Genomic DNA, 15292 nt, shown 5'->3' with positions numbered 1-15292 from the left:
TAAACTGTGCAGAAAAGGAGCACTTCTTAATACTTGTACTACTAAACCCAGTATTGGACTAGAGAGTTGAAACAATATTTATTTTTAGCAAAGCTTACACTGTGTTCTTTTGCTGTGGAAAGCATATTATTCAATAAATACCGCTTTAGAACCATGAAACACAAAAGAGAGACTAAGTATATGACTTTGTTTTCACAGAGATTTAATTCCATTATAACAGCACTACCATCAAAAGCTTCTTATTCTTAGATCTTATTATTTGTTGGGAAAATAAAATCCATAATAATCATGCAATCATAACCAATGATTCAGAATTTAATTCCCAAGCATGGCTGTAAAACAGCTGCACATTTACCCCCAAGTAATCAGATCTCCCCACAACTTCACCTCCAAGTATCTGAAAGAGTTTAACAACAACATACCTCAATTACTTGGTGTTGTCAAGGGTCTTCTCAGACTCATTGCTTTCTGAGCAAAAGCAGAAATAAGTTACAAACCTGGCCTGTGCTAACGAAAACTATTTAAAATCCTCACTCAGACTCCAGTGCAATGTCAGTCTAGTTCTAATTTTAACCCATGCTGAGAATAGAAGGTATCACATGAGGCACTCTGTAAAACCTCCATTTACCACTCTTACAGTCTTCTCAGTTTGCTGAACATGACTGGAGTCCCATTAACAAAAGCTACAAACTGGGGGACAGAAAAAAGGAACAATAAGTATTTGTTATGCTCCACAATGAAAAAGAAGCTAGTTTTGAATTCAAAATGACAACTACTTGCTTTACTCCAGCAATGGTTCTCTGCGAGATAACTGAGCTTCAAAGTGCTATTAAACAGCAACACTGATTAATTAGACTAGCAAAAGCATTACATCACTAAGCATTTTCCTCGTTACTTATGCCCATGCTGAAGAATTATCTTGTTGGAGAATTTTAGTGCAAAATATCAAAGTCCAGACAGAAAAGTAATCCGTACTGGGTGTGCAGAGGGTTATTACTCAGCCAGTTTCATGCTTCTAATCATTAAACATTTTTAACACTCTATCTCTTTAAAGAACCCCTGAAGAAGGTAAAAGAACAACCCCATCAGAATCCTTTTCTTCATCCAAATGGGAAGAGAGAGAAAGAATCACAAGGATTTAAGGCAGAAGCTCTAGAAGTGGATAATTCTAACCAATTCTTGCACCGGAGTGGAAACTGTGAAGAGGAAACTAAAAATGTCATTCATTTGGTTATAACCCTCTTTCAGTAGAAATAATTTTTCCTCATTATTAGCACTACCACATAGGATTTTATAACCAAAAAGACCCTCTGCAGTCCATGACAAACTAAATAAACACCTGAACACCAACACCTAAGTAAGAAGACGCTAACTGCTTTGGTTTTCCATCTTCCAGACTTCTTCTATGGTTTTGGTTTGGATTTTTCTTCTTCCTTTAAAGTTATGCAGAAACAAAAATGATCCAGCAGGTTCTTTGGTACAGGTATTTCTCTTTTCAGTTTTCATATAGATTCAGTGTCCACAGTGCTTTCTAATCAGTGTTTTCTGTTGATCTAAAAAAGTCATAACTAAAAATTTAATTATTTTATTTTCACCTCCTTAAGAGAAACAGATAATTGGAGCTAGGGAAAACCAAATAACCTTCCCTTTTATTGCAGTTTTAAGAGGCAAAGAAATTTCAAGCTCCTTGTGTAAGCAAAAGTATTCTGTCTCAAATACTTCCAGATCACTTTATTGCTTTCTATCACACAGTCGTGTTTCCTCAATTGACTTTCTCCATGATCATCAGATTAAAAGACACACTGTCCAGACTAAGCTGTTACCACAACAACATACTTGTAGGAAAGCAGAATGTGTTCTTTTGGTAGTCCCGAGTGCAGAAGGATCTTTAAGACAACTAGAAATTCATAAAGAAGCAATAGAAATGTGTCACCTGTACAGAATTGCCTGCAGAAAATGAACAAATAAAAGCACTCTAACTACAAGTCTTTGTGGCTTTAATTTTTTTATTAGGGATAAATAAATCTGATGAAAATCAAACAGGTGTAAAGAATGATATATTAGTCAAACTTCACAAGAAATGACCTAGATATAAAAGACTTTTATACTACAATAGAAATACAAATAGCACCTTACATGTATGCTCCCATGCTCCCTCCCCTACATTACCAGTTTTCCTCTTGCTCAGCCTCAGCATCAAGGATAGCAGAGATTCTACCTCTGGTATCTTGTGTCTTGCATCTTCACAGCTAATGCAGTTGAAAAATTTGGTCTACAGTTTTGGAGAATGCTCCTGTAGAGGCAATTTTTGATGTCTTTAAAGAAAGGAGAAAAATGTCCATTTTGTGCCTCACAAATTCATTTTTAAGGCCATGTAACTGTCTTCTCTTGTGTCTGTTTACAACTTAAATTTCCAGCAGGAATTCATACCCATCAGTTTTCTTCATCTCTCCTCTTAAATCACCAGTGCAAACCCCATCATCTGTTCAGTTTACTTGAAAGCCACATGACTGTTCCCTGTTTGGAGGCACTTATTTGAACCTGTTCATCATGTGCTTCATATCAGAATTTAAAAAGTCCTTATCTGATACAGTGATTTTTTTAATGTTAATTCTTCATTGTATCTGATTAATCTGTCAAACTCTAGTACCTGTACACCAATGCACAATGCAAGCTTTCAGAACATGTTCTGCTTCCTGTCAGGCTTTCCCAAGGACAGAAAACCAAATGAGATCCTCAGTTTTTTTCTTTTCTTTCTTTCTTTTGTAACAGACAGATGCTTTCTATATGAAACAAAAATAACTGGAAGGTATTTAAGGCCTGCAGCTACTTCCAGCTTATAAAAATACAGGATATTCTAGAGTATTAAGGTCCTGACAGTTATGAATAAATGTTATCAGCAAGCACATCAATAAATATGGCTTCTTGATTTATAATTTGATAAAGAGTACCTGTGCAAGTAATTGCGAGGAAAAAGTGGACTAGCAAAAGACTCAAGAGGTTTATTCAGTTAAACAACAAAAAGCTCTCTGGACACCTTACAGCAGAAACATAAAAGGCATTTTATTTGTATATTATTTTTTGCATAACTTCTTTTGGAAATCTGGATAATAGTTATTAAAATAAATGTACGTGTCCAAGGAAGAATTATGAGCATTTCCCTTCAAAGCAGGTTAATCAGATTATAAATACTGCAGATGTAGTTCAGTGTCATTTGGTCACACCAGCCTCACAAGCATACATATTAGAAAAGGCAAAATAAAGACATTCATTCCATCATTGTAATCAGAAGTCATCCCATGATCTATTAAGTTTTGCAGTTTCCTGTAGAAGAAATTACAGCACTACTAATTAAAAGAAGTAATGACTGATAGGCTGATACCAGCTGCTGAGAACTTTTAACCACACAATATGATATACTAATGTGTGTAGCAAAGGCCATGTGCTAGCAGTGCCAGCTTTTGTCATTATTCAGTCTAACTGACAAAGTTAGAAGGCATATTCCAGCCTGGGTTTCCTTTATTTAAGGTCTAACAGCATGGAAGCAGGGTTCTCCAAGTAAGATTTCCATAAGTTTGAAAAGCGGGCCATTGTAGCTCCATCAATGATGCGGTGATCAGCCGACCAACTCACGTTCATTATCTGTGCTTTAAATACTTCACCTTTTCCATTAAACCGAGGAAGAACCTACACAGCAGAGGACAGGAAAAACGAGGAATAGGAAATACTTTCATTAACAAAGCTGTATTTCTTTTACCATTAAGTTGTTAATCTAAATCTAAACATTTTTCTACATGAGACAGACAGACAGCAGTAGGGCCATTGAAAAAACAAGGCCTTTCCATTACTGCTTGCGCTACAGATCAGGATATATTGCAAACCTACATAATAGACAATCATATCCTGTTTCCACCAACACAGAGATACTTGAAGTAGCAAAAACCTTTCTTGACTCAAAAGTTTCTTCCTGAAGAGTTTATTGCACTGTTAGTGCTCAAAGTGAAGGCTTTTTAAAACCATTTCCTAAACAAAAGGCTTGCAGGAAGAACACAGAAAAAGTAATTTTAATTTAATATTGACTTCATTTCCACCACTGATTTCAAATGTCTGTATTAAAGATTTAAAGCCTGAAATTCAGGAAATATGAAACACCTTTCACCATACAGAGTTCTGTATGAATTCAGTCATCTGGCTCATGAAACTAAACTTCATCATAAGAATACTTTTTTCTCTCACGTTTTCTCCTTAATGACAGAAAAAATGCTGTCACCATGTTGCAAAACCTGTAAGGATATATTTATGTTGTTTCTGAATAACCTGAAGGCTAAACATAGATGTGAGTGTAATGTAACAGGATTCTAGAAAACAAATCTAAACCCTTGGCACAAGAGACTTCTATTTAAACATTTGGTGTCTCTAAAAACATCACAAAACTTTTCAGTCACAAGCTATGCAGCTTCTGTAACATAAAGAGGAAATACTTACGCAAGAATAACAGAACAGAGACATTCTCATTACACATGAACTTAGTTAAACACTCACATCATTGAGGGAAAGCAAATATACCTGTATCTTTCCAAGTGCTCCAATAGCTACCTCAGGAGGTAGTATCACAGGTTTGGTGTAAGTGCCACCAATCTAGAAAAGAAAAAGCTAGGGATATTAATGAAATAAACTTTGTTTTAAGCAGACTGCCTCTTGCATTAATTGCCACAGGGTTTGTTCATTGCATATTAAACTTTGCTAAGGTATTTATTTCAGTTTTCAGCCTAAGTTCCCATTTTTCCAGTACTTACTGTGCCAACGTTGGAAAGGGTAAATGTTCCTCCTGTGAGGTCACTGGTTCCCAGCTGGCCTGCAGAGCCCAGAGACTGTAGGCGATTCAATTCAGAAGCAATCTCAAACACGCTGCAGACTTGCACATTTTTCACATTTGGGACAATCAAACCTTGCTCTGTATCCATAGCAACTCCAATGTTGTGTGAAGCCTGCAACCAATTTCATTAACTGGGTATTAACATAAGCAGTCAACATAAAATCTATTTTCCATAAAAAAGCACTTGAATAAGTCTTCCATATGTATCTTTTTAACTTAGAAAGTGCTGTCTGTAGCAGGAGCTACAACTCTATACAGCTTTGACAGGAGAAGGGGATGTAAAAGTTTCAATTATACTTTTCACATCTGCCAAGTGCAAATTTATTTTGGCAAATACTAAATCCTGGAATCAATTTCAAACTGCAAATACTTGACTTTAGGATGATTATATGGGTAACAAAACATGATTAGCATGTTTTAATGAGTTCACTAACATTAAAAGGAAACTGAGTTGCCCTTCATTTGCTAGAAAGAGCATGTAAGGATTCATCTGAGAGATAGTGATAAAACAGCATGAAAGAAGTTTGTACTGCAAGAAGCATGTACACATCACTTAGGAAAAAAATCCCTGCCCAGAAGAATCAATCCAGCACATTGTATGAAAATGAACTCGTTTTTACCAAAGCTGAGTTTAAAATACAAGTTTAATACATAAGGGTTGAGTGCTGGAACAGTGGAACCACTGTGCCATTACTAAAAACTGCACTAGAATTGATATGTTCTCATTTTTAAGTGCTTAGCTCATCTTCAGGTGAAAAATAAGAAATCACTAGATTAATATGCATTTTTAAGGCCAGCATAAATAACAAATTGGTTCTCACTAAGGAAACTACTGAAAAAAAGATCAATAATAAATCAAATCCAATCTTTGAATCTGGACACACAAACTATTTGCTAGCACAACACCACAGTTTTGGTGAAACACTGACATAGGGTGCCCAGAGAAGCCATGCCTGCCCCATCCCTGGCAGTGTTCAAGGCCAAGTTTGATGTGGCTTGGAGCAACCTGCTCTAGTGGAAGGTGTCCCTGCCCGTGGCAGGGGCTTGGGACACAAAGAGCTTTAAGGTCCCTTCCAACACAAACCAGTCCAGGATTCTAAGATACACAAATTATTTTCCAGCACAACACTGTAATTTTGGTTCTTGCAATGAACCTGGGCATTCTGAAAAGCCCTTGTCAGCTGTTAGTTTAGATTTTCTGCTCACAAGTTTTATCAGTACTTTACAAACCTTATATGTGACATTTTGACAGTTTTCATCCAAAGAAGCATTAAGAATGGGATACTGCAACAACCCCAGAGAGGCTGCCTGGTAAATAGAAAAGAAAAAATAAAAGGATAGATTTTTATATTTTAGAATTGGAGAGCTGCATGGAAAGGATGGAAGGGTGGGAGACAATTTAGATTAATAACAATATGGCTTAAACTCTCCTAAACTTGTCTGTTGATACTCTGTCATTATTAGGATAGCAGGAGAAAAAGACAACTTACAAAACCAAAATATATATCAGACAGACATATGAAGAGTGATAATCCCTTTCCCAAGTATAACTGAAGTTGAATTTGCTTTTATTTCCATTCCACAATTCAAATCAAACATCCCAAGACAAAAGTTATGAGATTCATCAGCAATGTCATTCTCAGCTCTCCGCTTAGATGAAAATTTTTTCAAGGAAGTAATATTAATTTCCCCTAAAGAGAGGGAGAAGAACAAATGCTTACTTAGCACTCTAATTGAAATAGCATCACCAGAAATTTCAGACTAAGCTGTGCATTCAGTGTCTTTACTGATGCCAACAGTTGGAAATGGAACCATGGCAACTAAATGAGTGCAAGTGTTTGGTCTTCTGAACAACAGGGGAGACATACTGATTCACCTGAACACCAGGAGAGACATACTGATTCACCTAAGGGATCCATTACTGACCAAAGATGTAAGAATAATAACAATATTAATTATGCATTTCATGTGAGGTTTATTTTAATTGAGCTCATAAAAAATACTGACAGCTTCCCAAATTTGTTTTGTGTAATGCAAACACCCAGTGATGCTTAATGCCACCACAAATAATGCTTTATCTGCTCCATCCCTCCCCATTAATATTTAAAAGACTTTCCATAATATTAAAATAGCCCTAACTACAATTCCAATAGTAAATTGATAAATAACCAAGAAAAGTTGAGACAAGTTGAGACTTTACTTGTGCCCTGCAGTTATTCAGATGATAAAGAGGTGCTTCAAACTTACAACACCATTGATCAGATTTTGACCAAATCTGTGTAAGTGCTCTGCTGCAGGTCTCACCTTTATGAAGAAAGGCATAAAGGAAATCTTAACTCCACGAATTTGGGCTAGAGGTTTCAGCTCTTCTCGCAGCTGCACAAGCTGAGTCAAATCAATCTCATCACAGTAACAAAAGTGGGGGATCTTCAGGGCTGCACTCATAGTCTTTACCATTGCCTTGTGAAAACCTGCAAAATATTCACTGACTTCTTAAACCAACAAAATGAGCTTCTGGAAAGTTACGGTTAAATTTCAATTGTTTCCATTAAACACATTGCACAACTTAAAAAAATCCCAAACCAAACCACAACAAAGGAAGGACAGGGTGAAGCTCACTTTAGGATCAACTATTCAGCCCATGCAACTCAATTTTTACAACTGCAGTATTTCAGAATATATTATTGCATATCTCTCCTATGTATGTATTTGACATCATAGTACAGTAATCTGCACTATTCATTCCAAATAAACACCGCCTGAGAGGCAAGCAAAACTCCTTTTATTTTCCTATTTTAATGTGATTTTTGTTATGTATTTTGTTGCACGCTTCTCCAGAAGTGTGAACGTTAAAGTATGCTTAATCATATTAAGCACTGATAAACCCTCAAATTCATGGCACTTTGCACTAATTATACTTCACATGCATTTCAGAATTCCTACCTGTTTTGGCACACATTGAAGAACCACAGACTAAAAATGAGTAAATGCAATCTGGAGCCCAATTCCATCTAATCAAAACATGGATAATTATTTCATAAAATAGTTATTTCATGCAACACCTTCTAACAGAGTATGTTTTCCTATCACTTACTTGCATGACAATAACATGAAACACACTCCTGTCAAAAAGAACCAGCTGTTCAAGGCATAGCATTTACTGGTAGCCTACTGTGAACTTGGTCTCAAGATTTTATATTGCATTATTTACCTGTTATAGGTTCAGTTTTATCTTTTCCTGAAAACACAATGGGTCTGGAAACAGGCACAGGAATTTTGCGTGCTTTGTCCTTTGGAGGAGCTGGCATAGGCTCTGATTTTGGCAAAGGTGGGATAATTTCAGCCTTTGGTGATGGAGGTAAAATAGCTCCTGTTTGTTTGGCCAAATAATTGAGTATATCTTCTTTAAGGATTCTGTTATCTTTCCCTGTTCCAACAATTTCACTCAATTTAATCTGAAAAGTACATAACAAGCTATGACACTTTTGTTTTACAGCAATATAAAAATATATTGTGAGCTACAATAAAAATTATTTCAGTTATTGATCTAACGTATCTACAGTTTTCTTTCCCTTTCTGATTTATTAGGTACTCAACACTGTCCAAATCTTTCAGAAGGCCCACTGGGTGCCTAGCTGCATACTTTAAGCAAGAACTATGAATACTACTTACCTCTTAATTACCTTCCAGAATCAATATGAGACCCTTAGTGACATGGTTTAGTGGCCCTTTGCAGTCCTGGGGTAATGGTTGGACTTGATGATCTTAAAAGGTCTTTTTCAATCTAGTTGATTCTGTGATTAATCTGAGAAAAGCTATTTCCACTGAATTTTCTCTGTTTATTTATTTTTCTCCTAAAAATGCACCACGAGCTTTCAAAGCCAAAGGAATATTCATAGCTTCACAGCATAAAAAGAATCAGAAAAGCTCACCTAGTACATCCTCTGCTCTAATACAAGTCTGAAAAACAGAACAAAAGGTATCTAAAGCTGAGATTCCATTTTCCTTCCTCTCTCCTCTCTCCCAGGAATCTATTCTGGTACTTCAGATTTTTATTCTAAATGGGTTTTCTTAATCTCAAGCCTAAAGCATCTCAGCTGCATTTTCAGCCCAGTAATTCTTTTTCTATCCACCACAATCAACAGAAAGCACAATCCTCTTCATCTTTACAACAGTTTTTACACATTCAAAATGTATTTGGAAACAAGCCATTTCTCACTGTACTCTCCTCTAGATCCATGTTCTTGTCAGTCTAACTGCTATATAAAAGCTGGATAAAATGTAGCAGGACCTGGTTCAGCAAACTTACATTGTTCTCCATGGCCAGACGACGAACTGCAGGGGTTGCTAATGTTTTGTGACCTTTTATCTCTTGGTGTGTGTGTTCTTCATGAGACATAGGAGGTGCTTCAACAACATCTTCTGCTGTGGCAATACCTGCAAACAAAAAATTAACTTTACTACATTATAAGCATTTCTTGAATTCCAACCTCAACCATTCTGATGACATAAAAAGACAACCATGACAGATGAGGGTTTTAACATTGGGATGGGAACACAGCATGCTAAAGGCTGCTGCTTAAACTAAATTTTCAATAGGGAGTGTTGAAATTGTAAATCCTAATAAAGTGTCACAGCTTTTTCTACTTAGCTTTCTTGACTTTACAAAGGGGGAGGAGGGAGAGAGAGAAATCAGTTTTAAGAGTTTCAGGAGGAAAAAGTAAACTCTCACTGATGGTTTTACAACAAACAAAACAGGAGAGAGAAAAGACCAGTTTACACTACCTTTTGAAGCATCGATTTCAATGTCCACTAGTGGTTTTCCAACATAAGCAATTTCATCTAAACTATAATGGAGTTTTCTAATGATGCCATCATAACGACTAGTAATAGTAACGGAAGCTTTATCGCTTTGTACTTCACAGATGCTATCGAACTGAGACACACTATCACCTTCCTTTATATACCTAAAAGAAAAAGACAAGGGCTAGTACAAAACATGTTAAGTGTAAAAATCCATGCTGTGTATTCTTTTGATCAGTTATGTACATGCCCACAACTTGAAAATGCATTCCAGATAAGAATACAAATTCTACATAATGGGTACATTTGCTATATACCTTTTGCCTGACTGCTGCAGAACCCTTTGTGGTGTGAAATGACAAATTATTTAGGATACCATCAGACATGTATTTTTACTATTACTTTAGTAAAGCAGAGGTTTCTTGACAGATTATAAGCCATCTAAAAAAAAGAATGAGCCCCGCTTAGTCTGAATCTAATAAAGTTCATAGTTTCAAATTGCCAGGATCAGTATATTTTCACCTATTTCTACAAAGAACAAGGCATTTCAACACTGACTTCCTTCAGTGTACACTTTGATTTTGCTTAATCCATTCATCACTGGCTTTTTACAAGCAATTTAATGTTCAAATCTTTTGCTAAAGTCAATAGAGAAGGGATATGGGATAAAATGATGTGGATTCTCCAGACTAGGTATTTGCTTCTTAAGTTCAGCCTAAGTAAGTATAACAAAAGAAAGACCAACTTGCACTTCAAAAACATTCATCACTGAACAAAAGCCTATATACAAATGCAGCTAGGGCATCCCATTCCTTACACCTCTTCCACTCTCAAATAAATCAGACTGTAAGCAAGCAAAATGCAAAGCTCAGTATATACAAAGTTTAAAAATGGGGAAAATTAAGCTTGAAAAACTTCACTAGTAATACAGAAAGCATATTCGCAGATACATAACTGATAATACAGCTGTTAAGCTACTTGCTCATTTCTTAGTGTATTTCTATAGAAGCAGAGCTTACCATTCCTTTACAGTCACCTCCGTAATCCCTTCTCCAATGTCAGAAAGCTTAAACTGGACAATTTGGCCACGTGAAACTTAAAATAGATGAACCAGAAATACAGAATGTTTAATACTGAATATCTCAGACAGAAAAATCTGAATGCATCAACCATAGTCTACACACCAGTCATATACAAACTGTGAATGTAACACTCATCAAATAGCAAAGTAAAAGAAATGTTATGATGAAAAAATTACCAGCAGATGTTCTGAATAATCGCTGCTGATGACTAAACTTGAGGGCAGATTTGTCAAACACGCACACATATTTTGATTTTATAAAGCGAATGCTGCTGCACGATCTAACCCGGTGACTGCAAACCTGGGGGAGAAAAGTCTTCAGTGTTAATACAGCGGACTGAGGAATGCAGAGGTCATTCAATATTCCTGAAGTAACAGTAATACTAAAACAGTTTAATCCTACTTCATATAGGAGATGTTCTTATGGAAACACAATTATACTGAATGTACAATAACCATTACATTAGCATAAGCTTTGCTAGGTTTTAACTTCTTTCACCAACAAAACACATGGGGAGATCAAAGCCACAATAACATAACCAGTTAACAAAAATCATGACAAGATCTTGCAAGATTCACACTTGCTATTGTTTCTCTAAACAATTAGTTTAATCAGGACACACACAGAGAAAGCATACATAATAGCAACTACATCAGCCATCAGAAATACTCTTATCCAGAATGGATGCTGAAATGGTCCCCTAGGCTGCAGGAAAAATCAGTGGATTTTCATTTGTCCGTTCTTATTCCAACCAAAGGTTGATCAGAAGTACTGATTGCAAAGGGAATTCACACCAGAGGGCACAGACAGTTGCCCTTTTATTTATCTAGGAGACAACCATCCCCAAGTAAATACCATTTCACATGAACTTCAATGCCATTTTTTAAGGACTGGGTGTGAGATGGTTTTCTCTCATGGTTACAATCGTATTTATCTAACTTACAGGGTAAACAGTTCTTCAGGCTTTATTTAAAGCATCACATAGTCATGATTTTGGTCAAAAGCAAAGCCAGTAGCATTTGCATTGATAGAAACAGGCATTTTATCATTCAACTCAACAGAAGTGATTTCAGACCCTTTCTTATTTAGTAAGATTCCTTAAAGCTAATGTAATTCTGGTGTTACATTTTCTTAGAGTGCTGCAAAATTAACAAAAAATAATTTATCTGTGGATACTATCTCTAATTAATTTAGAGATATAAAAAAAAATCAGGTGCTACAATGTACCTCAAAACTGTAAAATTTAGAAATTATCTTCTGGGAGGAGTCAGAAAACAGCACACCTGCATGGGAGAGTTCATTTCAACTTAAAAATCATTCCAGTTATTACAGAGCAAATGAAACTTCCTGATTTCCCTCCCCACATCCCACACCGCTCAACTACTTAAATTTATATTACACTTTTAAAAAGTAGAATATTCAGAAAATGGAACCATTCTGAAGTGACAATGTACACATTTTCTGTGTTATTTAGTCTAGCATTGCAAATTATATTTAATACTGCCTTTCTTTCAGGAACAAATATTTATACAAGACAATAGAGGACTCAATAAAGTTATGCCAAGTTACTTTTCAGCTGCCCGCTATTTGTATCTGTTGATCTAGATACAGTCCAAAGACTGTATTTACTGATCTAAAATGAGTACTTTTTTCATTCCTGTAATGAGCAAACAGTAAATCCTTTTTCTTAGCTCTCCAAAGAATTTTCACTTTAAAAAAATCAGGTAAAACAATAGGTTTAAGGACTGACAAGTCTTATTTTATGAACACATTTGAAATTCTCAGTTACAACACTGGTATATAATGTACATCTTCACAAACCTATCTTCTATTTTTAATTCTGTACTTCTTCTCACTTCAGTCCATGGCTACTTTTTCTTTTTGTCCAACATGATCTCTGTGTCCCAGGTTTACAATAAGGCTCTTTTCTCTTTATATGACCCTACATGGAAAACATTTAATATTTACCTGAGAAGATGATCACAAGAAGTACATCAGATCTGTAAAGCTATTTCTAAATATGAAGTTTTGTAATGCTTCCCATGTGTTTTTAACATTTGGCAACCAATGCAGGTAGTGAACTAGTAATATCACTGCAAAAAAAACCAGGCTGGTTTTGTTACAGAAGAGTTTCAATACTGTAGGAATAATCCAAAATCACTGCATTGATTTGGGGTTTTGCACATTCTCTACTATAAAGTTGGTGTGCTAGTATGTGAAAGCAGTAACACAGCACCCAGTCTCTTCACAGAACAGTGTTCTTTTCTAACAAAGGGAAAATTAAAAGCCATTAAATAAAGAGGTTGTGCTTATTAATTTCAGTATTTAATCATCATAATGCTATTTTCTGACTGTCGTGGTTTAAGCCCAAGAAGTAACTCAAAACCACACAGCCTCTCATTCACTACCCCCTTCTTCCCCTGCTCCTGGAGGGATGGGGAGGAGAATGGAAAGAATGTAACTCCCATTGACTGAGATAAGAAAAGTCCAGTAACAACGGTATAACAAAAAATCACTCCTGCTGTCACCAATAATAATAATGATAAGGCAATTATAACAAGGGAAGAGAATACAACCGATCACCACCCAACAACCAATACCCAGACCGACTGAGCAGTGATCTGGATCTTTTGGGTAACTCCCCAGTCTATACATTGGGCATGACATGCTGTGATATGGAATACCTCTTTGGCTAGTCTGGGTCAGGTGTCTTGTCTCTGCTTCCCCCCAGCTTCCCCTCCTCCCTGGCAGAGCATGAGACTCACAAAGTCCTTGGTCAGAGTAAACATTCCTGAGCAACAACTAAAACCATTGGTGATATCAGCGCTGTTCCCAGGCTGAAAGTCAGAAACACAGAGCTGCACCAGCTAAGAAGGAGAAAAATGATTGCCACTGCTGAACCCAGGACACTGTGTAATGCTGAATCAGAAAATAACAAAAGCATATAAAGGCAAAATTAGTTCTAATATCCATAGCATATCCATCCACATCTCTTAATGTCTGGAAAAACATATCAATAAAACCCCAACAAGCACATGGCAGCTATGTTTGTGTCACCACTATTACACTACATGACAATTTACAGGCAATAATGCCAGAGTAAATAGCACCTTTCACATCAGCCACTGGTATCTGATTGAGTAAAGCTTGTAGTTTGAACAACATGGGATTTGTATGCTAACTGGGGGAGAACTGCCTTGCCCCTTGTTTTCACTTGGATTATTACTATTAAAAGAGATTTGTTTTCCTGACATTCCACAGAACCTCAGTGACATAATTGGAAACCAACACTCTTCACTACCGGAGCAAGCCTGTAACACAAGAAGGCAGAAGAAAGCATGAAGTAAGTCTTCATGGTGGTGTATGTGTATGAGATTGTAAGCATCCTAAAAGGCAACTAGGTAGATTACAGAATCACAGAATTACTGGGGTTGGAAGGGACCTCTGGAGATCATCTAGTCCAACACACTGTCAAGATTCACTTCTTGAAGTATGGTAAGGTGTCATGTCAAGGCTTCTGGGATTCAGAGAAGTACATTTCTCCTTATTCCATCTTCTCTATTCATATGCCTTGCACTAGAGCAGCTGAAAAAAGTTATTGTGCTCTGAATTCCCAAAGTCCAGCCTAATGTTACAGCTTCTGTTCTCACAATGTTTAGCCAGATGCCCATATGAAATTGTACAACTCTGATGGGATGATGCTGGACAAGGTGCTTTGACATCTAGTCTAGGTCACGCGTTGCCGAGAAAGATTGGCCGAGATGATCCTTCGGGTCCCTTCCAACCTGTTACTCTATGATTCTATGTGTGTGTAAACTACACCGCCTCTGTGCAGATACGGTATGCCATGGGGCAGAGGGGGCGCGATGGCACTGTAACGTACAGGCAGCGCAATCGGATGACTAAGAAGTAACCCAAGAGAAGGATGGCTGTCGGCTGCTTACTGCAGAAGGCACAGGCTTCTGTCACAGCAAGCATGGGCCATGAGGAGGATCCTGAGGGTGCTCTGCGCGGCGGAGGAAGGTGTCCAGGGCTCCCTGTGAGCCGGGGACACTCCGGGCGGCAGCGTCCCATCACCTGTGCACCGCGGACCGGCTGCGGGCAGCATCGTCACCCGCCGAAGCGGGCGGAGGGCACACGGGAGGGCTGAGGGGAGGCAGCGAGCCCGCGAACGTGTCATGTTTGCTCCGAGGGTCCCTGCCCGCTGCCGGCTGGAAGCCAACAGGACCCTGGGGTTCCGCCGCCGAGGCGGCGATGTGGCGCGCTGTCCCCCCCTCTGGGAGCGTACGGACCCCCGCTCCCCTTACCAGGCGCCGCGCAGCTCGGCCACTGCTCCTCACAGCGCTCAGCGCCGCCATCTTGCTCCGGCCGGCATAGCCCACCCCCACCGCACACCTCCCACCTACCAGCCAACAGGCACCGGCCGCGACAGCCGCAGCCAACCAGGCGGGGGGCGGCGGCTGGGCCCGAGCGCGGGGCGGAGAAAAGGCACAGCTGCCAGCGGGGCCTCAGCTGGGACGTGGTTGGTTTT

General features: G+C 38.0%; 1 protein-coding gene across 1 annotated transcript; it reads right to left on the bottom strand.

Annotated features, from left to right (window-relative positions):
• Positions 1-1986: 1986 nt before the first annotated feature.
• DBT (dihydrolipoamide branched chain transacylase E2) lies at positions 1987-15133 on the bottom strand. Its single transcript, XM_005140648.4, has 11 exons — positions 15069-15133; positions 10938-11061; positions 10699-10774; positions 9662-9843; positions 9186-9313; positions 8088-8331; positions 7181-7347; positions 6107-6184; positions 4797-4988; positions 4567-4638; positions 1987-3687 (listed from the first exon to the last, which is right to left on the bottom strand). The coding sequence occupies exons 1-11, from the start codon at positions 15117-15119 to the stop codon at positions 3520-3522; spliced, it is 1482 nt and encodes a 493-aa protein (XP_005140705.1). The 5' UTR covers positions 15120-15133; the 3' UTR covers positions 1987-3519.
• Between the last annotated feature and the right edge of the window lie 159 nt (positions 15134-15292).

This window comes from Melopsittacus undulatus, chromosome 6, assembly GCF_012275295.1.
Source record: "Melopsittacus undulatus isolate bMelUnd1 chromosome 6, bMelUnd1.mat.Z, whole genome shotgun sequence".
NCBI classification, from domain to species: Eukaryota; Metazoa; Chordata; class Aves; order Psittaciformes; family Psittaculidae; genus Melopsittacus; species Melopsittacus undulatus.
Note: the sequence above shows the minus strand (reverse complement) of the source record. Positions and strands in the feature narration are given on the sequence as shown.

Coding starts and splice junctions, on each gene's coding strand:
- DBT (XM_005140648.4), bottom strand. CDS start 15,119: ATGGCGGCGCTGAGCGCTGTGAGGAGCAGTGGCCGAGCTGCGCGGCGC. Junction 9,844..10,698: donor GAGGTGACTGTAAAGGAATG/GTAAGCTCTGCT, acceptor TTTTTCTTTTAG/GTATATAAAGGAAGGTGATA. Junction 4,639..4,796: donor CCCTTTCCAACGTTGGCACA/GTAAGTACTGGA, acceptor TTTCTTTTCTAG/ATTGGTGGCACTTACACCAA.